The sequence below is a fragment of the Oncorhynchus mykiss genome, chromosome 17 (assembly GCF_057628025.1).
Source record: "Oncorhynchus mykiss isolate SJ-2025 chromosome 17, ASM5762802v1, whole genome shotgun sequence".
Lineage (NCBI taxonomy): Eukaryota > Metazoa > Chordata > Actinopteri > Salmoniformes > Salmonidae > Oncorhynchus > Oncorhynchus mykiss.
In genome coordinates, this window is record NC_143038.1 from 10,616,724 (window position 1) to 10,641,054 (window position 24,331).

Consider the following 24,331-nt stretch of genomic DNA (forward strand, 5'->3'; position numbering starts at 1 on the left):
CCAGCGTGCTATCGACTGTGCCGCAAAAACATGCTCGTGCGGCAGTCGATATCCGCGCGTAAAAAAACAAGGGTCGTTACACTATGTTCTGAGCAAGGAACTTAAACGTTAGCTTTTTTACATGGTACATGTTGCACTTCGACTTTCTTCTCCAACACTGTGTTTTTGCATTATTTAAACCAAATTGAACAGGTTTCATTATTTATTTGGGACTAAATTGATTTTATTTATGTATTATATTTTTTTTGGTCCTCTATAAATCGGTATCGGTGTTGAAAAATCATACTCTGTCGACCTCTAATTTGCACATCGTTCCAACACTGTATATATCCATAATATGACATTCGAGATGTCTATTCCTTTGGAACTTCAGTGAGTGTAATGTTCATTTATCGTTTATTTCATTTGAGTTAATTAGCCATTTCACTTGCTTTGGCAATGTAAACATATGTTTCCCATGCCAATAAAGCCCTTTGAATTGAATTGATAGACAGTGAGGATAGAGGAGAGAGATGTTCCGGTTTATGAAGCATCACGTTTAATATGCACAGATTGGGGTCCGTGGCCTAATCCCATTGTGAATATGAAACTGGGCAATCACACAGAAAATACACTGATGGTTGGATAGATAGAGACGTCTGAGGTCTCCACTCATGAGTAACAGAGAAACACACTACAGAGAACACCGCAATGCCAGAGTCATGTTCATTAGGAAAAAACCCACGCCATGAAGTTGAACACTGGTGACCACCTAATTCAATGTCCATTTTCTCCCCTTTATAAACTGACCGTGACCCTTTTCCAAGAGGATTCCTGTGCTAGCGACCCAGTTGAATCACCTCTCTGCCAGACATTGACCCAGTAAAGCTGGCAAACACCATACTATATTGTTGAAATCACCTTTGGTTGGTACGCAAGACCTCCCTCAGTGTGATCTACATGCTAAATTGGCTGTACCACAGAGACAACACTAGAGGCCAAAAGAACACTAAGGAACATGGAATGATATCCAATTATATTAGTATGTCAAATGAAGGCTATGCCGATGTATTCCTCCGAAGTACAGTATGTTCAAATATGTTGAAAACTAATAACGCATCAACGCTTTAGAGAGCAGGGATGTCAACGGTTGGATTCTGGGTAAACTCTTAACATTGAGATATTAAAGACATGATGGATCAGATGCATAGTCTATAAAGGAGTGAGAAGTTAATGGTTCTCTGAAGTAAGACAATAAGCTTGGAATGTGCTGAGTGCAGGGAAAACAAATCGCATGTGACAGTACTGATAAGGGGAGAAACCGTTGAAGGCTCATATCACTTAGTTCCCTGCTTAGTAAGAAGGATGCAATGTTTAGAGATACGGAGGAGACTGGGGTATGAATACAACCACAGAGGAAGCTATGTATTTTGTCTGAATACAGCCGTGTCGACCCTTTGAGAAGAATTAAACTTGTTTAAGCTTCTCTAGTGTCCGTGAGTTATTTACTCTGAAAAATTTGACCCTAACACTACTAATGACCATACTTATGTGGAAAATATATATCTAAATAGTTTTCATTTGGCGTACTAATATCAATATCATTGGATATAATTGAACAAGGAAAGTACGCCATTTAGACAGGGTGTCTGAGAATAAGGAGTTTTAAGTTGGAGTGATCCATCTTTTGGCTGGTCCACTGTGGCTCTTACCAGCGCAGGGCGATCTTGATGGGCGTGGTGAGGCAGGAGGTGAAGAGGTCAGCGGGGAGGTCAGGGTTCATGGGCAGTAGCTCCGAGGCCTCGCAGGCAGCCAGCTGGATACAGTTCTTCATGGAGGGGGGGAGAGGCATCTGGGCCAGGGGGTGGTTAGGGTTAATGGCTGCCACCTGGAAGAGGACAAAAATACTTAGATTGGAGATGAGGCTAATAGAGGGACAGGCTATACAGAGACACAGGTCTAACAGATCAGCTGCACAGACGGACACACCGATGTTATGCTATCCCCGTCTGAATGAAATACGTTTTTATTCAAAAATAAAAAAGGTATAGACAAACAGAGAACACCAGGGAATACTATAAAAATAGAGAAAATATGTAATACTAAACTCTCGCACTTGACTGTTTTCCCCCCTTACTGGTTCTGACATTGCTGATAGCTACTTTATTGAGGAGAAATGTACTTACTATGACTGTGATATGTGGCCGTCCCACCAAGCCATCTTAAGATGGACGCGCTAACTAAGTCGCTCTGGATAACAGTGTCCGCTAAATGACTCCAATGTAAGTAAAGTCAGAGAGAAAAGAGGTGAAAGGAAAGATAAATAACAGTCGACAAAGAACAAGATGACAGAAGAAGAGAAGGAAAAACCAACCAAGGTGGTAACGCCGAGCAAGAGAAAGAGGACCAGATAAAAGAACAAGAACAGAATCGACAGAAAAGAGGAGACCGATAACAGGCCAGATGGGCGTGCAGGTCAGAGAAAGGGAGTGAAAACCTTTAGGTCATTGGATTCTCTCACTGCTCTAAACTTCTGCTATCATGCGGTAATGAGATGTGGAAGAGAGCTTTTGAAGTTCAGGGCGGCGGCCGTGTTCGACAGTGTGCTCTGAACAAACAGCCTCCGAAGCAGATATTGGCTAATGTGATATTATCATTCTGGGGAAATGGACCGCCTGTACAATGCCATGAATACAAAGGTGTGAGAGACACTGAGTGTGTGTGGAATACACAGGTGTTTATGTCTGAGTGCATGTGTGTACACGCACGCGCGTCTCCTCCTGTCTGGGTGTATAGATCCACCCAGACCTGGTTTAATGTCAGCCTGCCTCTAGGCAGCTTGCGGAGGTGAGCTCCACATTTCATTTGATGACCTCGGTGCGCTCCCTTCCCCTCCTTACCCAAGGCTGTGTACCATGGACTCCCTATGCTTATAAATACTTCACAGACTTGACTGAAGCGCTTGTACTTTTGAGCTTCAAAATGTGAGTTCTGCCATAATTCTACAGTTCTGGTGCACCCTAAATCTCCCAATGACTAGCAATACGGCCGAGTTTCAGGCAAGGAGATTTGATCTGGCCCTTGGGGGTCATTTTGTACTGATGGCATAGCTGAAGCATATGATGGAAGGGTGCAATACAATTTAAAGCACTTTGTCTAGCGTTATGATAGCAAGCATCACGGTAGATGGATGGTACCGCGTGTTGAAGAGTGGGACTCTTCATTGCACCCAGGAGACTGAGATTTACCTACCACTCCTAGTACCATCCCATCCATGAGAGAAGAGGGAAATTCTGCTTTAAGTGTTAAAACCACTTCCTGTTTTTTTTTAAATTCACTGTCAAGCTGGCTATAACTGCTGTGCAGGGAGGAATTGAAAGATCTTCTCCAAAGTGTCAACCCAAACACTTACATACAGTGCAGTAGACCAGGGACACATGCCCAGTCAATCAGACACAGAACTTCTGCTCTCTGTCCTCACATCTCCTTAGTCTATAGGGAGAAAAGGGAACGTGGGATGCACACATACGCACACACATGCACTCAAAGACAAGTGTCACACAGCACACACAATCTGGGAATTGTGAGGTGAAAATAGCTCAATTCTCCCCACAGTCAACTCCTCAACATCTGATGCAAGGCATGGTAAACCTAGGCTTATTAACACCACTTAAGGCAGAGTGCAGATGATGGAAGGCTGGTCATATTTTACTAAGGGCTAGCTGGTAGACACACACACACTCTAAAATGCAACCAGACAGACCAGCATTTTCTCCATATTTTTCCCCTTGGTGAGGAGCAAATACAACATTCCAAAACTTTCAATTGAAATCAACAGAGGCATGAAAAGTGTGTGTGTGTGGGTGTGTGTGTGTGTGTGTGTGTGTGTGTAAACAACAGATACACTGAAACAACCTCAACACTACATGATGAGACAGCATGAGTCCTCCCAGCTCTAGAAACACACCGGGAATAAGTCCCTTCTAAATCAGTAGAACCACAGTGAAACCCCTTATGGATATTGAGCCTTCCTCTCTAATTGTAGCTTGTTATAATGAGGAGACTCCAGAGAAAGGAAACTAAATGCAGGACCTGCAGCAAGCCAACATCTCAGTGTGAGATCCATGTGTGTCTTCATTGCTTTTCATAAATACCACTATTAAACCTGCAGCTCTGCTCAGACCTGTCTGGATTAATAGGGACGTGTGCGCTTGCGTTTGTACACTGTGCATGTCCGTGACTCGTACGATTACATCTTCTCTGTCACTTCTTAATGATGAAATGGGGAATGTTACACTAACCAACGCAACATGTATATTTGAACTAGTCCATAAGACATGATGATGGATCAACGATGGCGGAACAATGTTGTTACACAAGTCATTTGGGATATTGTGATACAATACACCTTATGGTAAATACCACACTACTGCCTAAACCCGGCTGCTTTTCGGTAATTAACATATTAGCATATCATAATCTCAGGAATTTGCATTACAATCAGCATGGAAGGATTTTATTGTCATCACACTGGGTATGTGATTTTTTTTTACTGGCACTAATTCACAGAACTAATTGTACTGTATGGGGAGCGGGGTGTATACACACACACACAGCAAGGAGTCAACAAACACATTCAAAACACAGCCTTTACAATACACATATGCACAGACACACACGGGAGTGTGCATTGGCTGAGAACAGATATACCAGACAGACAAATGCACAACAATCAGACTCCTTCCGCCCAAAAGACAAGAGCACGGACACACAGTCAATGCAGTGAGCATCATATTGCTGACTCCATACAGTAAGTCTGAAATATTTAGCAGGAAGCGGACTGCTCATAACAGAGCACTCAGACACCACACCCCTGACTGATGGTTGCGTGCGTGTGTGCGCGCGAGTGAGTGAGCGAGACAGAACACCTCCCCGTCCTTCCGCACCACTCCCCCTATTTCCCAGTAAAAAAAAAAAATGTTAAGGCCCTTAGTGGGATCAAGTCTGTCCGTGTGTGTTTATGAATACATCATATAAGGATTGTGTGCGTGTGAGAAGGCGTGGGCGTGAACTAGGGCCACCCTCTACGTGCACTCTGCTGCAGAGCGTTATGCTGTAGCGGAAACAGGGATGGAGAGGAGGTGGAGAGCACAGGGACTCCCTGCCTGGGTACTATCATGCATCTTTAATAGTCTTCCGGAACTACCTCTCCACCTCTCTCCTTCCTCTCTTTCCCTACCTCCCTCATCCTATTTCAATATTCCTCTTTCATCTATCCCTCTCTCCCTTTCCTCTCCCTCCCAACTACCATTCATCTTTCCATCCCCATCCTCCAACTCTCTCATTCTCCATCACTCCCCCCATTCCTCTCTTCCTGTTGCTGTGCAGGCGGGGGAGAGGTGCACCAAGGTGTAAAGTGGAGCCATTTTGCCTTCCGCCATTATTTAACTTGGCCTAGTACTAACACAGAGTGCTATGAAGCTGAAAGCAGTGTGGTCTAACACAGTAGTAACCCCAACTGTTCTGTGCCGTGACCCAGAAAACACGAAGACATCGGCCTTAAACTGACCCACTAAAAAGGACCCACTCCAAACAGAGCATAAATTCCTTTTGCATATTGGCACATTATTTTCTGATGAATAAGGTTTGTTTAAAATATCACGTTTACTTTCAACCAAGGCACATACAATGGAATTGAATGTGGCATAACCTAAGTATCACATGGCCCATGTTGTTATATGGCCCATTTTTAAATAGTTTGTTCACAAACTCACTGGTCAGTGGCTACAACCTTACACTTGAGTGGATAGCTAGGCTAGCACGGAAGAGTGGTGTTTCTCAACAGTTCCAGCTGGCTGCAGCTAAGAGCTTTTCCCCACAGTGACCCAAAGAGAACCCAGAGTGGTCAATTACACCAACACTTTTAACAGCTGAGAAACAAAGGCTACTCTCTATCCCTCTCCATCTCGCTCTAGACCTCTGTTGATCCATTTCTCCTCTCACTTTTTTCGCTCTTCCTTCCCCGCTCCCTCTCTCGCACTGACAGCTTTAAGTGTTATTGATGGGCCGCTGGGCCTTCTCTCGCTCCTTCCTCTATCTGGGCCGTGACCCCTGCTATCTCAGCCTGGTAAGAGTTGGACACATAGGGAGCAGGGCAGAGGGAGCCTGAATGGACGGATGGGGAGGAAAGGAGAAAAGGTGTGTTGCTGGTATTGAAGTTAGCGTGACTTTATGGTGAAGGATGAATCTCCTCACAGTATCTGTCTTTTTCTCAGCCTCTCTAGACTGCATTGTAACACTTTCATCGCCTCGCTGCCATCCCTTCCTCTCCCACCTCTCTTTTCCCCCTCTTCCTCCCCCTTTCTATTGCTCGCCCTCTTCTTCACCTCTCTGACCCCTTTCTCCACATCTCATCAACCCTCCTTGTCCTTCTCTCGCTCGTCCTCTTTCTTTCTGCTGTATTCAATATAATCTGAAGTGCGCTCAAACTCCTCCATGAATAATTTAACTGCGTGTTGTAAATTCACTTGAGATGCCACAGCCGGGAAGAAGAAAACAGTGGAATAAAGGGGATAGAGGGATGGCAGGGAGGGGGAGGGGAGATCCTGACCAAACCAAAACACTATCATTAATTCATTTAGCTCCAGCTGCCTATTTGCTGGCTGGGATCACAGAGAGGAGATTGTGAAACGCTTCTTTCATTCAAAATAATTAGCTGGCTTGCCATTCGGAATTCAAGGCACATTATACACACACATACCTTGGTCTCGCTGGGGGAGTGGTTGTGTGTGTGTATGTGTACGTCTGTATGTGTGTGTACAGAGCATTCATAAATTATTCAGACCCCTGGACTTTTTCCATATTTTGTTACGTTACAGCCTTATTCTAAAACCGAATAAATAGTTTTTTTCCCCCCTCAATCTACACACAATAACCAATAATGACAACAAAAAACGTGCACTTTTTATTTTTATAAATGAAATACATTCACATAAATATCCAGACCTTTTACTCAGTACTTTGTTGAAGCACCTTCGGCAGCAATTACAGCCTCGAATCTTCTTGGGTATGACACAAAGCTCGGCACACGTGTATTTGGGGAGTTTCTCCCATTATTCTCTGCAGATCCTTTCAAGCTCTGTCAGGTTGGATGGGGAGCATTGCTGCACAGCTATTTTCAGTTCACACCAGAGATGTTTGATCGGGTTCAAGTCCGGGCTCCGGCTGGGCCACTCTAGGACATTCAGAGACTTGTCCCGAAGCCACTCCTGCGTAGTCTTGCCTGTGTGCTTAGGGTTGTTTTCCCCATTCTGAGGTCCTGAGTGCTCTGGAATAGGTTTTCATCAAGGATCTCTGTATTTAAAAAAAATAATAATGTCCTGACTAGTCCCAGTACCTGCCATTGAAAAACATCCTCACAGCATGATGCTGCCACCACCATACTTCACCGTAGGGATGGTCCCAGGTTTCCTCCAGACGTGATACTTGGCATTCAGACTACAGAGTTCAATCTTGGTTTCATCAGACCAGAGAATCTTGTTTCTCATGGTCTGAGAGTCCTTTAGGTGTCTTTTGGCAAAATCCATGCAGGCTGTCATGTGTCTTTTACCGAGGAGTGGCTTCCGTCTGGCCACTACCAAAAATGCCTGATTGGTGGAATGCAGCAGAGACGGTTGTACTTCTGGAAGGTTCTTCCATCTCCAAAGAGGAACTCTGGAGCTCTGTCAGTATGACCATCGGTTTCTGGTCACCTCCCTGACCAAGGCCCTTCTCCCCTGATTGATCAGTTTGGCCGGCTCTAGGAAGACTTTGTGGTTCCAAATTTCTTCCATTTAAGAAAGACAAAGGCCACTGTGTTCTTGGGGACCTTCAATGCTGCAGACATTTTTTAGTACCCTTCCCCAGATCTGTGCCTGGACACAATCCTGTCTTGGAGCTCTACGGACAATTCCTTCAACCTCATTGCTTGGTTTTTTGCTGACATGCACTGTCAACTGTGGGACCTTATATAGACAGCCGTGTGCCTTTCCAAAACATGTCCAATTAATTGAATTTACCATAGGTGGACTCCAATCAAGTTGTAGAAACATCTCAAAGGCGATCAATGGAAACAGGATGCACCTGGGCTCAATTTCGAGTCTCATGGCAAATGGTATGAATACTTATGTAAATAAGTATTAATTTTATTTAAATGTATACATTTGCAAATATTTCTAAAAAGCTGTTTTCGCTTTGTCACTATGGGGTATTGTGTGTAGATTCATGAGGAAAAAGGTATGTTTTATCCATTTTAGAATAAGGCTGCAACGTAACAAAATGTGGAAAAAGTCCAGCCTCAATACTTTCCGAATGCAGTGTATATCTCTGCCACCCACCTCCAACTCCTGCTCTCTCTGCAGGGCGAACTGTTTGAAAGACTTGACGATGATGCCAGCGTTGGAGCAGTCGTAAACGAAGATAGAGGGGCTGCCCATCCACGTCTGGAGGTCGTACACAGACAGAGGGATGTACTGGGTGTAGTTCTACAGGACAAACAGGAAGGGGGTTATTAAACATTTTGGTAGACAACATTAGATGCCATGTTATAGCCACCTACAAGCCAGCAAATAGAAATGTTCTGTACTACTAGCAATTATTTGTTCAAAATTTGTTTAAGATGTTGCCAGATCCTTCAATCCTCTTTCAATACTAACAATGAAAGAAAGAGGGGGGGGGTTAACTGTACATCTGCGTCCCAATTCACTTTTTGGATTGGATGTGGGGAAGCAATGAAAGTCCTGGTGTTGTTTCTGACTACTGTACTGGGAGATACTCTGTGGTGGTGGTTTTAGGAGGTGGAACAGAGGGATCAATGGGGCCTTGGCACACCGTAGCAGAGAGTCGGCAGCAGGGCTAGTTTTATAGGACTCATCATTAAGGGTTACAAAGAGAGGAAGAGAAGAGGAAAGGAGGAGGCGCTCTGGGGTGTACTGGGCAGAGGCAGCGCCCAAACCAAGACAGGAGCCGTGTGTCATTTAGAGTGGGTGTTCCTTGTGTGAGTTGTCCATAAAATAATGTATTTCTGTAATAACTATTTTTGTTGGTGCGGGGGTGTGTGTGGGATAACTTGTTTAAGTCTAAAATCAGTGGAGCCAATGGACCTGTTCGTGTGTATTCAACGATTGGACTTCATTTGTGAGTCTTAGTGTGATTGTAGAGACAGAAGTGGAAGTCATCATTGGACGTGTGTGTGTGTGTGTGTGTGTGTGTGTGTGTGTGTGTGTGTATATATATATTTCTGCATGTGTGTGTTTCTCTCACCTTGTTGAAGACCCAGATCTCTCCGTTGACGGTGGGTCGGGGGACCCCGTGTCCATTGTAGTGGAAGAGGACACGCTCCTCCTTGGCATTGCGTCTCAAGGACGTACACAGCTTCTTCACCTCGTCTACGGTGGGGTCCAGACTCTGCTTGTAACGTGCCTGAGCGAGAGACAGAGAAACCGAGAGAAAGAGTGGAAGAGCGTTAACATAATTTGATATTGTGTTGTGTTATCACGTTGCTACAACTACCTGCCCCTCATTTGATCTGACAACACGCATTCGATGAGAGGTGAGAGAGAAGGAAAGAGACGCATTTCAGTTTGAGAGTGTGGACAGACACATACACCATAGTTTAAAGTGTATCGATTAATAGATAGACGCGAGTGTAGAAATATGAAAAGGGGGTGAAACAAGAAGCAGGCCAAACACACAGGTCTTTTCAATTCAACTCCCTCTTTCATTCATCATTAAACAACTTTGGAGAAACAGAGAGCATGTGGATTGACCGTCCTTACAGGCCAATGCCTAGAGGACTAGAAATAACTAGATACAACTGAATAGCGGTGCTGAAAGTAGGTTAGGGCTACTGTTGATGTCTTTTTTGTTGTTTATATTTATTTGAATAATATTTTTCTATGAGAAAGGAGGTGCATTTGCGTCATTGCTATCCTACCTGGGGAGAATAGAATAGACTATTGTGTTTGCTGTAATAGGCTTCAGTGGCATATTTAAATAATGCTCCTGCTGCTTTTAATTAGTGAAACAGGCCTCGAGGTCATTTAACAATGAGAGCAGAGTGGGACAATGGCCTGCTTTGTGTGTACACGTCGTCATACAAATTTAGACGGTGTACATTGTATGATTCCCACGTGCGTACTAACAGTCAAACACAGGTTCTCTCAAACAAGACACACAAAACATCGAAACGTCAGTCACCTGTCCGCATCCTGTACAATGGATTAAAGTGAGCAATAAGAAATCAATGGGGTTTCTTTGTTTTGTTTTTTTGAGTGCTCCAACTATGTTCAAACCTCAAGAGTCCTTTAGAAAGTTTGTGGTAAGCCCTTCTCATAACCGCACAATATTACATCAACCTGGTACGAACCCGTCCCCATTCAACCTAGAACGTTCCCATTCAACCTAGAACGAACCCATTCAACCTAGAACGTTCCCATTCAACCTAGAACGAACCAGTTCCCATTCAACCTAGAACGAACCAGTTCCCATTCAACCTAGAACGAACCAGTTCCCATTCAACCTAGAACAAACCAGTTCCCATTCAACCTAGAACAAACCAGTTCCCATTCAACCTAGAACAAACCAGTTCCCATTCAACCTAGAATAAACCAGTTCCCATTCAACCTAGAATAAACCAGTTCCCAATCAACCTAGAATAAACCAGTTCCCATTCAACCTAGAATAAACCAGTTCCCATTCAACCTAGAATAAACCAGTTCCCAATCAACCTAGAATAAACCAGTTCCCATTCAACCTAGAATAAACCAGTTCCCATTCAACCTAGAATAAACCAGTTCCCATTCAACCTAGAATAAACCAGTTCCCATTCAACCTAGAATAAACCAGTTCCAATTCAACCTAGTATGAACCTAACTTTTTTAATCCATCAGTTCCCATTCAAGGACTTCAGCATTTAACCCACACAATCATTAGAAACACCAAGCTAAATAGCAATGAACCAATCAGTTCAATATGTATTCGTATTCAACGACGTCATCCAGTCTCCTCATTCGGCTTCAGAACACAGTGAGCATGCCTTGAAAGCTAAAGTTGCTGATTGAGTTTGGTGCAATCAGATAGGACCGCAGTCTGAACACTGCCTGGCGGATAGACACTTTCAACGATCCAATGTTAGTCCTTATGAGATTAAGTGTTATCAGCAGCTGCTAATTGTGTTAGAGATGGGATTTCACAAATGGGATGTACACTGAAATGTGAGTGAGGAGAGATGGGGCGGAAACTTGATCAGTTTAGGCTGACTAAACTTTCCTCAAGCGAGTGTGTTCGATGGAGAGAGAGAAAAGGAGAGGAAGAGGAAAGGAAAAAAGGAGAGAAAGTGAGAGTGAAAGCGTGTTTGTGTACATGTGCCCATCACACACTCAAATGCTGTTTCCTATCTTTCCCTGAAGGGGGAGCCCTGGTACCCCACTGGGACTCTCCTTGCAGGTAAGTCAATACTCCCAGGAAGTCCTCCTCCCATCCTACATCTCTGCAGCTAGCTCCCAATGCCCAGCAGTGTCTGAGCAGTCCCATTGGCACTGAGCTGGGAATTTGATGTGCGTCTGCCCTTTCAGTTTCTGTCCGTCTCTGTTTAGTTGGCTCTATCGAGGTGTCCATGAATTGATCCATCACTCCTTACAAAAAAATCTGACTGACTCCATTGGTGCATGAAGTGGTTGTGTTGTTTCTGTCAATGTCAGGACAGATATGGTGCCTGGCGCACATCAACCTGAACCCTGCCCTGTCTGCTTCAAGGAACAGGTACCAGGGAAGGATACAGATAACCAAGAACACGAAAATACACTCTTAAAATCTCAGACATACTGATAAGCTACTCAAATACTTGCTCTCTCTCACACACACACATACAGGCATAGCTTACACGGGCACACAGGAACACACACAGGCAGTCGGGGACACACAAACATTTTCCACTGATGGTGGACCTGTGGGACTGGGGATAATCCCTGTACTAGAACAAGGAAAAGCACAGAGCGTAACCAACCTCTCATCCCTGATCTGCTCCATAACAATAAGAGCATATGTCTCAAATGACACCCTATTCCCTATGTAGTGCACTACCTTTGACCAGAGCAAGCTCCAAAGTGGTGCGCGACATACAGAATAGGGTGCCATTTGGGATGGAACCAGAGTGAAGGAAAAAAAGCGCCACATCATTAACACACTAAACCTTTCCTAAAGCCATTCTCAACACTGAGGGGTGCAGGATGGTAAGCCCACAGGGACATTAGACTAAACTCACTCTGATTACAAAGGAAAAGATGGATGGTATTACCAGCCTTGCATAAATGTTGTGTAACAAAAATACATGACACAGAGAAAGATGAGATTGAGAATGAGGAGATACAATCTGCCTATAGTAGTAAGCTTGTCACCACTTTTTTTACCAGAAAGACTGAAAGCTGATAATCTAACAGACTGAAGTTGCAGACCAAAAGCATGCAAGCAAAATAAATTATGCAAAATCAAAATGTACTTGCATACGTTTTACAGATACATTTGTTTCTATAAGCTCCAAAGAACAAGCAAGGATAGACAATGTCTGAAGACAGTTTGTATAGTTGACAGCAGCAGTGGCACCCCAACTTGTTGTCAATGAAGGCAAATCTGTTGAGTGCTGTGCCGTTTCCTGTCATTGGGGAGGGCTATGTTAACATTTCATTACAAATACTGGGATTGTTTGGCTGAGAAGGAGAACCACAAATCTAATAGGCAGAGCGAGAGGGAGGAAGAGAAAGAGTAAGAGAAATAGAGTCATTTCTCAAGCACTGTATCATCTTCCTGCTTTCAGATCAATACCGCTGAGGAGAAATGATGCCAATGGTTTGATGGTGCGCGCACACACACACAATGAGCAGGCCTATGTTTCTGATCACTTTCGTTGCATGTTCAAAAACACACACACACCCATTCATAGATCTGTCAGTGATGACGTGTGTCGGTGCGAAGTCAGCCAAGGGGCTCCTTTACTTTAGATCAATTGTCTTCTTCCAATTCACACCTCAGGAAATTGAAGAGACCCTTATGTTACTACTGTTTATAGACACTCAGTCAGACACATTCTAGTCACAGTAAAGGTTATAACCATGTAAAAAGCAATTATATTTCTATGGAGGGTACTGTCCTTGCCAGACTGAGTACCATGATGCAAGTGTCATGACAGAATCGTATCACCTTGTAAAATGATTTTAAAGAGATTCTCCGAACTTCTGTATACTTTTTTTGCCAGTAGTTCTGAAAGTAGTGCTCACGAGCCAAAAGTGGCCCCCGAAAATTGCGTCATATGTACAGATACATTTTGTGCACAACTTTTTGCTCGCTCTCTCTTTGCTGCCTCAAATAGTGAAGGGTCTGAACCTCATTGGCTGGAACTCGAATTGCTAGCGCAGCACAGCTTTCAGTAAACAGTCACTTTCAAACTAGGGATTTCGTGTCTAAGACAATAGTTATCTTCGTAGATAATGCATGAATGAACTACACATTGGCACATCCAGCCCAAAGTGAGAGGTATAAAAATACTTATTAGTCACCAAAGTTCTGGATCACGTCTTTAATCCAGAGTGAGCTGTAAATAGCGAGGGGGACTAGAATTGCTTTTTACAGTTTTTTTTATTTTTATTAAAAGGAATCAGTTTTCCTTGTCATATCAGTCATTGCATCCCTTTAGAGAGCTATTAACAACTTGCAAGAAATGTCCAGATCAACCAACCCATGTCAGCTAACGTTTTTAGTAAGGTTTTTTAGCCCATAGATTGTTGTACCGTTGGAGTCACTCAAATATCACATTAATACAGACATGGCAACATGTATTGAATTGCAAGAAAATAAGCTTTAAACCTGCAGAATTCTCTCTCCACCAACAAGAGGGGTGTGAACAGTGTCATGAACAGTGCTTGTGCCCATTGAAATAGGCGTGGATCACTGGATGTTCCCCAATACTGGAGGGAGGCCTGAGTGAAAAGGTTTGGGAACCCCTGTATTAGACTATAATGTGTAAGAAGATTTTTTTATTTTTATAATTCAACGTTTCATGAACCAGCGCAAGGCCACTGAGTAATGACAGGTTTAGGATGACACATCACTTCCTGGTCAGTATGGGTAAGTGGACAGACAGTTGATCTGGCGTTTTCCTTGTTGTCAGATGCCCTGTGGGCTGTAATCTGCAGCTGCTCAGTCATGTGTGTGTGTGTGTGTGTGTGTGTGTGTGTGTGTGTGTGTGTGTGTGTGTGTGTGTGTGTGTGTGTACCACTCAGGATGAAAATGAACGATAACAGGTCACTAGGATCCACAGACATACCCTGCCCCTTTGAACTCAAGTCAATCTAGTGAGCAAACACTGGGCTTTGCCTGTAATGCATTTCAGACACAGGGCCCAATTCCCTAGAGTAAACACACAGGCAATTTGTGAGGGTCCATTTCTGTGTCAGTTGCAATGTGTAGTGGGGGAAGATAGTTCAAAGTGTGTATAGTGTGTTGACCTGAAAATAATTGATATAATAAAATGATTTTGTTGTTTGTGTGGGTAGGTGTGGGATAGCATGTCTAAGCAGACTGATCCATTGTGGAGGCTGTGGGAATGGCACCCCCCGTCACTAAGACATGTGCTACTGAAATTGTATATGGATATTTTATGTAAGAGCAATGGTGGAACACTAATACAAATGATACTATAACAAATTAGTTTTCTCCCGCGTTAGAAAGCAGTCGGTGTCCGCGGTTCAGAAACACAGTGCGCTGTTGAATTGACGCCTTTTCCTAGACCATGTTGCTATGTGCATAATAGCAAAGTTAACCAGCATATTGCGGCAGAGTTAGATGAGCAAACAGCCCTTGCCTTAATTGTCTAAGAAAAGCGAGGAGAGGAAACCAACTTAATTAGCTCTATAAATCAATAGCCTAACTTTCATAAATCATCCAACCATCTACAGTACCAGTCAAAAACGTGGACACACCTACTCATTCAAGGGTTTCTCTTTCCTTGTTCCCTTTTTGGTTGTTACAGTCTTGTCTCATCGCTGCATCTCCCCTACAGACTCGGGAGAGGTGAAGGTCGAGAGCAGTGCATCCTCAGAAACATGACACAGTCAAGCCCCACTGCTTCTTGACACAATGCCCGTCGAACCAATGTGTCGGAGGAAACACCATACACCTGGCGACCGTCTCAGCGTGTACGCGCCCGTCCCGCCACAAGAGTCACTAGAGCGCGATGGGACAAAAGACATCCCGGCCGGACAAACCCTACCCTAGCCCGGACGACGCTGGGCCAATTGTGCATCTCCCCGGCTGTGACAGAGCCTGGACTCGAACCAGGATCTCTAGTGGCACAGCTAGTACTGATATGCAGTGCCTTAGACCACTACAACACTTAATGCGTGCTGCTTGTGCTGTTACAGACTGGGATGATCGGGAGCTGATGTAGTAGGGGTGGCCAGCAAAATGAGCTGTGGAAACCTCCGTCCACCAGTGGTGTGTGTCAGCCACAGGGGCCACAGGCCACCATGTAATCACCACATAACTCTGTTGGCAGGGTACATTATGCAGCTGGCACTGTTAGCACCACATAACTCTGCTGTTTTGCCGTGAAGGCCAGCATCACATAACTCTACCATGGCCACTGGGCTAAATACAACTAGACGCTACCATATATCTCTACCTTCACCGTTGTATGCTATAAAGCTAGCGCCTCAGGACCATGACGCTACAGCTAAGCCCTTTGGCATCACATAACTCTACCTCAGACACAAATAACCCATCAATATACCATAGCCAGCTCCAGTCTAAATACAGCTAGTTGGACCAGGAAGCCATTTGAGAATTTTGGTACATAGCTCCAGTGAACAGCTTCAGAACAGAGGTCCAGTAAAGCTCTCTTCATACGGGCTCAGCTGTCAGCTGCCCAATCCACCTCTTTTCTCTCGTTCTCCTCTAATCGTCTCTGATCCCAATTTCCAGCTACAGCCGCTGGAATTACAATGGAAATTGTTTGAGGAGTGGTTGGAGTGGCAGAAATGCCAGAGTCCATTCCTAAAGACCGAGTCTGACAGAGGCTTGGGGACTTCCGATGTGAGTTGGGGGATTGAAGTGGGAATTCTGTCCGGATACGCCAGGAAGAGAGAGGAGAAAAGCGGGGTGTGGTTATGGGAAGAAGAGAGTTGTGTTTCAGGGTTAAATGTAGAATGTGGGGCGAACAAGGGGGAATGAGGACACACACTGACACTAATCTGAGTGTGTGTAATTAATCCTCCTCCATTCGGAAATAGCCTCTAATGCAGGGGTCTACCGGTCACACCTGTAGGTAGGTAGGTAGGTAGGTAGCTAGGTAGGTCGGTCGTGCACTCGCACCTCTTAGGTTATTTCAGTCACAAAGCGGATGTTTGTGGTAGAACCCCACCCCCTGATTATGGTAAATGATGGGTCTTCAACATCCCAAGGGGTTCGGAGTAGGGTAGCGTTCCCAGAAAATACACACACAAGTAACATTCTCACACACACACACACACAACCTCTTAGGTTATTTTTGTCACGAAGCGGATGTTTGTGGTAGAACCCCACCCCCTGGTTATGGTAAATGATGGGTCTTCAACATCCCCAAGGGGTGTGATATGGGGTGTGATATGTGAGCCTGTAGAGGTATCCAGGTCAGGTGTCTCCTGGCTACTTCAGATCTTTCCATCTGATTTAGGGTCCATTGATCAGGTAATAAATATGTCTCATTCTGCTCCTCAGGGATCACTGGGTTATTATAAAGGTACTGATCAATAAAGCCTCAAATGAGGGGAAGAGACCCTACAGGTTTTATAGTCCAGTGAGTGTTTACTGGAAAGGTGTGTGTTTTCAGAAGTGTAGTTCTAGTGTGTGTCTGTGTACGTGTATGTCAGTGAGTGAGTGCAGTGAATGGAAGAGAGCCAGTGGTTACCGTATTTTACTATATAATATACACCGGTATTGATGCACGGGCCAGTTTGGGGTTTTACTTTACCTATAACAGTACTTCAAGGTTTGGTTTGTTAAATGTGTTAGGCCACTCCTCCGCGTGTAATGTCATTTTTTATAATTTACTCTGTTTGCTATTTGAGTCGTCTCTCTCCTTTGACACATACCAAAACCTGTATCATGTCACTCAAGGAGAGCAGTTGCAGATGCAACAAGATGTTGATGACAACGATGCTGCTTTCCACTTTGTTTCTTAATACAAATCCACAAGCGTTCTATATTTGTACTATTAGTTTGTGTATCTTACAGTCTGCAAACAGCTAGCTAGTTTTGTCCTTTCCTAGCAAGTTGGGATTCAAAGATATCAATGCTAATCGCTAGTTAGTTGGCTAGTTAGCTAGCTAAATGTACTGGGTCAGAGCAAATGTAGCTAGTTAATACAGCCTGCTACCAGTGCTGGTGAAGGCCTAGATCGGCATGTTGTTTGTGCAACGATATATCATCAATCAGAGAGGAACAAGCAAAGCATGAATATTTTAGCTACATTGAAGATATATCAAGTGAGAGAAAACATTTTATTATTTTACCCTCTTTTTCACCCCAATTTCGTGGTATCCAATTGTTAGTAGTTACTGTCTTGTCTCATCGCTACAACTCACGCACGGACGCGGGAGAGGTGAAGATCGAGAGCCATGCGTCCTCCGAAACACAACCCAACCAAGCCGCACTGCTTCTAAACACAGTGCACATCCAACCCGGAAGCCAGCCGCACCAATGTGTCAGAGGAAACACCGTACACCTAGCGGCCTGGTCAGCGTGCACTGCGCCTGGCTAGTGCTAGTGTGCGATGAGACAAGGATATCCCTGCCGGCCAAACCTTCCCTTACCCAGACGACGCTAGGCCAATTGTACGCCGCCCCATAGGCCTCCCGGTCACGGCCGGCTGCGACAGAGCCTGTGCTCGAACGCAGAGTCTCTGGTGGCACAGCTAGCACTGTGATGCAGTGCCTTAGACCACTGCACCACCCGGGAGGCCTGTAAGAGAAAACATTTAATGTAACATCTAATTAGAGTCCACTGAGAAACACTGACCAACACTTTGGTTCAAACCCTGTCACAATAACCCCTCTCTGGCTTTTTCATTTGCTGTAATGCTATATTCAAAGTGTCCAACATATTCCAAGTTTTGGTTGATATTGAATTGAACAGAATAAAACAAGTTCCCACACTAGGGTCATGCACTACTCAAAGCATATCATTAGTAAAAAATCTCAAATATCGTCAAAAACGTTAACAATATTGTGGCCATATCGCCCAGCCAGATCAGTGACTAGCTATGTAACACCTCCACACTTCCAGGAACACGGTTAGGATTTCCTCCTAATGGAAGCGCACACATTCGTGTATGTGAGTGGAAGTGGTTGTTAAAGTGTTCTCCTCTCTAGAGTGTGTGTGAAGAGTTGGCTAAGTTGAGTGTGTACAGTGTTTGTTACATTTGGCGTATGGGTCGGTGTGTGCTTGTGCGTCTACTGACTGGGGTGGCTAATGAAGGCACTGTGGAGTGTTGTCAGCAGTACAGCTGGCACCTCAACCTGAAGAACAGGGTTCTGGCCAAATCACTGCTATGCTATACTTGTACACACACACCCCTCTCTTATTTGCAGACAACATCTGACAAACAGCCAGCTGGTTCTACTACAGAATAGAACGCACATTACAATGCCATCAGCTTTTTTTCCTGCACCTAGTGAAGTGGGTGAGAGTGTGTATGCAGGTGTGCATGTGATAGAGTGCAATTATACTCAGTATGCACTTTGCAGTCTCAATGTAAGACACAGCCCCTAGGTGTGTAGTATAACCATCAGCAAATCCATATGAAATACTGGGTCAGGGGGGCTTAAATTATGCCTCTAATTGTAATGCCTAGAAACTGCTTAGTGAATAGTGTGTGTGTCAGGTGAGCTCTGTGTACACCCAAGTGTGTGTCAATGACTGCATGTTCTACTCCCTTGCGCTAAACACACACGTCCACCCCCGCATCCCTTGGGCTAGCTGCATTGGTAAACGGCAGAGAGCATTCTCCTGCCCTTCCGCCCCATTCCAGGAAAAGCAGGAAAAGTCTGAATCTCCTAGAAGTGGTATCTACCCTGCTGATATTGGGACAGATATCTTGAGATTGACACCAAGGACAAAAGTTCTGTATGAGAGGCTAAACACACCAAATCAGATTTAATTCACTTCACAGGCATTAAATCTAATTCAGAGAAACTAAAGATTGCATTATTACACTTAAGTTTCACGAGGTGCAAAAGACAAAGCTTAAAATAGCAGTGTAAGATGCTCTTGCCATGTGATGGGGACGGTGAACAGGCAGACCTAATCACATTACAAGTTACAACACATTGCCACAGTGGTTCTGTTTTTAGGCCCTCAGTAAAATACACCATGACGGGATCATCTCTGTCTACATCTCACCAGCGTGTCCGCCTCTCGTGTGTGTACCTTTTCCTCTCCTCTATCTGCCCGCTCTCTCTCCCTCTCTGGGACATGGTGTCAGTGCTGCATGCTTCAGTAATATTTACCCAGTAATGAAGTCTGGGGCAGAGCGATTGTGTGTCTGGAAAAGAGGCCCTTAAGCTCAGCCTGCTGCCCTCAGACCTCCGAAATAGGGCCAGTACAGGGCAGGGTATGTATCATTCATTTCTCATCTACACACATTAAAATTATGCATGTAGAGTGGAGAGAAGGGATGGACAGAAAGCTAGTAAAAAGGTAGGAGTGGGTGAGAGACACTGGGTGGGGAGAGTAAGACAGGAGAGAAAACAGGAAGACCTGGTGAGAGAGAGGGGGAGCTGGCTCCAGAGGAAAGCAGATGCAGTCTAGGTGGTACAGGATGGAGGGATGAACCCTCTATTAAAGAAGACGATGAGGAGACAGGTCAAGAAATAAACCAGTAACGGAAAATGGAAAGGTAGGCTCAACCTTCAGAGAAGGTTGGGTTTCAAAAACCAAAATGGTATTTCTGTTGCAAAGCAATGTTCAAAGCAAACCACTTGACCTTAACTTCCTATGTAACTAAATGAGATGTAATTCAAACCACTGCATGAATGGGTTAACTAGGCTAACAGATTCCTATCATTTCAAAAGATTAAAGTAGGTTAAAGTAGGCTCAAGTGGACCAGAAGGAAGACCAAAGGACCAACTCAGTCTAACACTTAGAGATCCAATCTATATAGAACAAAAATATAAAAACGCAACATGTAAAGCATTGGTCCCATCATTCATGAGCTGAAATAAAATAACCCTGAAATTTCCCATATGCACAAAAATCTTATTTCTCTCAAATTTTGTTCACAGATTTCTCCTTTGCCAAGATAATCCATCCACTTGATAGGTGTGGCATATCACAAAGCTGATTAAACAGCATGATCATTACACAGGTGCACCTAAAATATGCAGTTTTGTCACATAACAGTTTTGAGGAGCGTGCAATTGGCATGCTGACTGCAGGAAAGTCCACCCTAGCTGTTGCCAGAGAATTGAATATCAATTTCTCTACCAGAGAGAATTGCAGTACGCCCAACCGGACTAAAAACCGCAGACCACATCAACCCAGGACCATCACCATCTTCACCTGCGGGGTCGTCTGAGACCAGCCACCCGGACAGCTGATGAAACAGGTGTTTTTCTGTCTGTAATAAAGCCCTTTTGTGGGGAAAACTCATTCTGATTGGCTGGGCCTTGCTCCCCACTGAGTCCCTGCCCAGTCATATGAATTCCATAGATAATGTCCTAATGAATTCATTTCAATTGACTCATTTCCTTATATGAACTGTAAAATTGTAAATTGTTGCATGTTCCGTTTATATTTTTGTTCAGTATATTTAAATGAAAACCACTGCATCATGATCATGAATGGACTAACAAGGCTGAAGATGGCTCAATTGGACCATCCAGAAAGAGGGCCAAAGGGCCAACTACATACGGAGCATAAGTGTCGACCACCTAATGGTCCGAATTCCTGTCATACCATGGACTGTACATAGGTTGCCTTCCTAACGATACGCGTGCTTAATACAGAGATAACCTACTCATCTATCCTGCCCCAGTAGCTATCGGTCTTCATTAGACTGGCTTTAGTCACAGAGTGGCTGTGATGAATGGCATCCTCTCTACTAGGCTACCTGGCTTCAGAGAGAGAGGGGTAGTGTTCCAAATGGGAGCCTGTTCCCTTTCTAGTGCACTACTTTTGACCAGGGCTCATAGGGCTCTGGTCAAAAGTAGTGCACTTCATAGAGAATAGGTCATTTGGGACACACCGGGAGTAGACAAGCTCAACACCTTCAGTCTGCCTCGCTGTCTCTTCCTCAGTCTCCCTGCATCTGTCCTTTCTTTCACCCTTCTGCTTTGTTCAGACTGCAGGCTCAAATCACTTTTGTCCAAAAAGCAATTTACAAGTGACCAAATGGCATTCATGTATGTTCAGACAGCAGTCATTTGCTGACTCACAAGTCTACCGCGAGGTGTTCAAGTAATGACACGTGTCTGGGTAGTGGTGTAGGCTGATTGGTGGTGGTGCTTACCATCACTCAGAGGTTGAGTAGCTAGCTACGGTGACAGTGCCTGCCATGGAAGTTTCCCAGTCACGTCAAAAGATGATCCAACTTTCAAAATGGGTCCTTTTTTGGCTAGCCACAAGTCAATAACCGAGCTAGCTGTTTAGCTTGTAGGCACACTAACCAATGCTTTAATAACCAATTAACAAGTTAGTTAGCTAGCATATTTTGTCAAATTTTCAGAGTAGCTAGCAAGACAAAATATTCAAAATAACAGACAAATAAATAAACAAACACTTGATGGCAAAAAAATATAAATTGACCGTTCAGACAAGTGGATGGCCAGGAATCAGATTTATATCTGATTTACAACCACCTAGAGAGGTGGTTTAAAATTGATTTGAAAATATGATTCTATGTGCTTTTTGGCTGCTCAAACTACAGGAAAAATATCAGATGACGGATTTGAGTCACTTCAAACTGCCCAAGTGTGATCAAGGCTTTATTACCTCTCCTCTTTCTCTGCCCCCACTCTTTCCCTTTCTTATTTCCCAGCACAGCAGGTAGTTTAAAAAGATCGTAACAGAGGTACAGAGGCAGTCTGCCTTGCCAGAGCTTTAATTGTAACTGTCCTGTCAAGAGACACAGATGGTTAGTCAGTCCCCTTCAGACTGAATCGGATTCGTCCCAATGGTTTCTGTCACAGTTTGGTGGTAAGAAGGTGAGCACAGCCAGGTAAGAGGTGATGGGAACAGCCACACGTTCACACACAACTTCACCCAGTCTTCCCATGCTTCTACAATCTGCACAAAGACACTTACCACCCACCCTCTGAAGCTGGTACCAGAGTACATCTCTGTACGTGCGGAACCTGTGTGTGCAGAACTATTTTTATTTTGCCCACTTTCTTTTCTCGTTCTTCCCTACTTTTTCACACATATACCCCTTCTCCCTCCCTCTCTCCATTCCCTTTCTATTTAAATCTCTGCTGATTAACTGAAGGGAAACTTCACAGAGAACGGAGTATTGTGAGAATACTTCATTTAGAATGCAAGGCCTAGTTAGTGAACTGAAGATGGTCCTAAGTAGAGGTCGACCGATTATGATTTTTCAACGCCGATACCGATTACTGGAGGACCAAAAAAGCCGATACCGATTAATTGGCCGATTTTTTTATATATATTTTTTTGTAATAATGACAATTACAACAATACTGAATTAACACTTATTTTTAACTTAATATAATACATCAATAAAATCAATTAAGCCTAAAATAATGAAACATGTTCAATTTGGTTTAAATAATGCAAAAACTAAGTGTTGGAGAAGAAAGTAATGTGCCAATATGCAATATGTGCCATGTAAAAATGTGTGCCATGTAAAAAAAAGCTAACGTTTAAGTTCCTTACTCAGAACATGAGAACATATGAAAGTTGGTGGTTCCTTTTAACATGAGACTTCAATATTCCAAGGTAAGAGGTTTTAGGTTGTAGTTAATATAGTATTTATAGGACTATTTCTCTCTATACCATTTGTATTTCATATACCTTTGACTATTGGATGTTCTTATAAGCACTATAGTATTGCCAGTGTAACAGTATAGCTTCCGCCCGTCTCCTTGCCCCTACCGGGGCTCGAACCAGGAACACATCGACAACAGCCACACTCAAAGCATCATTACCCATGGCCCCACAAAAGCCGCAGCCCTTGCAGCGCAAGGGGAATAACTACTCCAAACGGTATTAGCGCACACCCAGCTAACTAGCTAGCCATTTCACATTGGTTACACCAGCCATTAGGCTAATAGGCTTGAAGTCATAAACAGCGCTGTTTTTGCGAAGAGCTGCTGGCAAAACGCAGAAAAGTGCTGTTTGAATGAATGATTACGGGCCTGCTGCTGCTCGGTCAGACTGCTCTATCAAATCAGACTTAATTGTAACATAGCACACAGAAATACGAGCCTTTGGTCATTAATATGGTCGAATCCAGAAACTATAATTTCGAAAACAAAACGTTTATTATTTCAGTAAAATACGGAACCGTATTTTATCTAACGGGTTACATTGTTCTTGTTCTTGTTCATTGTTCTTGTTATATTGCACAACCTTCAATGTTGTCATAATTACGTAAAATTCTGGCAAATTAGTTCGCAATGAGCCAGGCAACCCAAACTGTTGCATATACCCTTACTCTGCGTGCAATGAACGCAAGAAAAATGACAATTTCATCTGGTTAATATTGCCTGCTAAACTAGATTAGTAGTTAACTAGTGATTATGATTGAATGTTTTTTATAAGATAAGTTTAATGCTAGCTAGCAATTTACCTTGGCTTCTACTGCATTCGCGTAACAGGCAGTCTCCTTGTGGAGTGCAATGGTTAGAGCGTTGGACTAGTTAACTGTAAGGTTGCAAGATTGAATCCCCGAGCTGACAAGGTGAACATCTGTCGTTCTGCCCCTGAACAAGGCAGTTAACCCACTGTTCCTAAGCCGTCATTGAAAATAAGAATGTGTTCTTAACTGACTTGCCTAGTTAAATAAAGGTATTTTTAAAACATTTAAAAAACGGAAATCGGCGCCCATTTCCGATTGTTATGAAAACTTGAAATCGGCCCTGATTAATCTGTCGACCTCTAGTCCTAAAATGCATGAAGTTTAATTAATATGACAAACTTGGGAGTCCAAGGAAAGGTCGCAAATTATCGAGTGCACTACCACAAACACCAAAAGAGATTTGGAAGCTCAGCTCATACAAAGTGATGTCCAGTCAGCCAGTACAGAAATGGCGTACTTCTCCTCCTCCT

The 24,331-nt window shown here is 43.8% G+C and overlaps 1 protein-coding gene across 12 annotated transcripts in view; it reads right to left on the minus strand.

The window, feature by feature from the left end:
- The window catches only part of LOC110493661 (regulatory-associated protein of mTOR), a 181,473-nt gene that overhangs the window by 106,645 nt on the left and 50,497 nt on the right, over positions 1-24,331 (minus strand). For all 12 annotated transcript variants that reach the window (XM_036949655.2, XM_090204773.1, XM_036949653.2 and 9 more), the window contains exons 5-7: positions 9,280-9,438; positions 8,355-8,501; positions 1,692-1,867 (exon numbers count right to left, since the gene is read on the minus strand). In XM_036949655.2, coding sequence (XP_036805550.1) covers positions 1,692-1,867; positions 8,355-8,501; positions 9,280-9,438 — 482 coding nt within the window. The remainder of the gene's footprint in view (positions 1-1,691; positions 1,868-8,354; positions 8,502-9,279; positions 9,439-24,331) is intronic.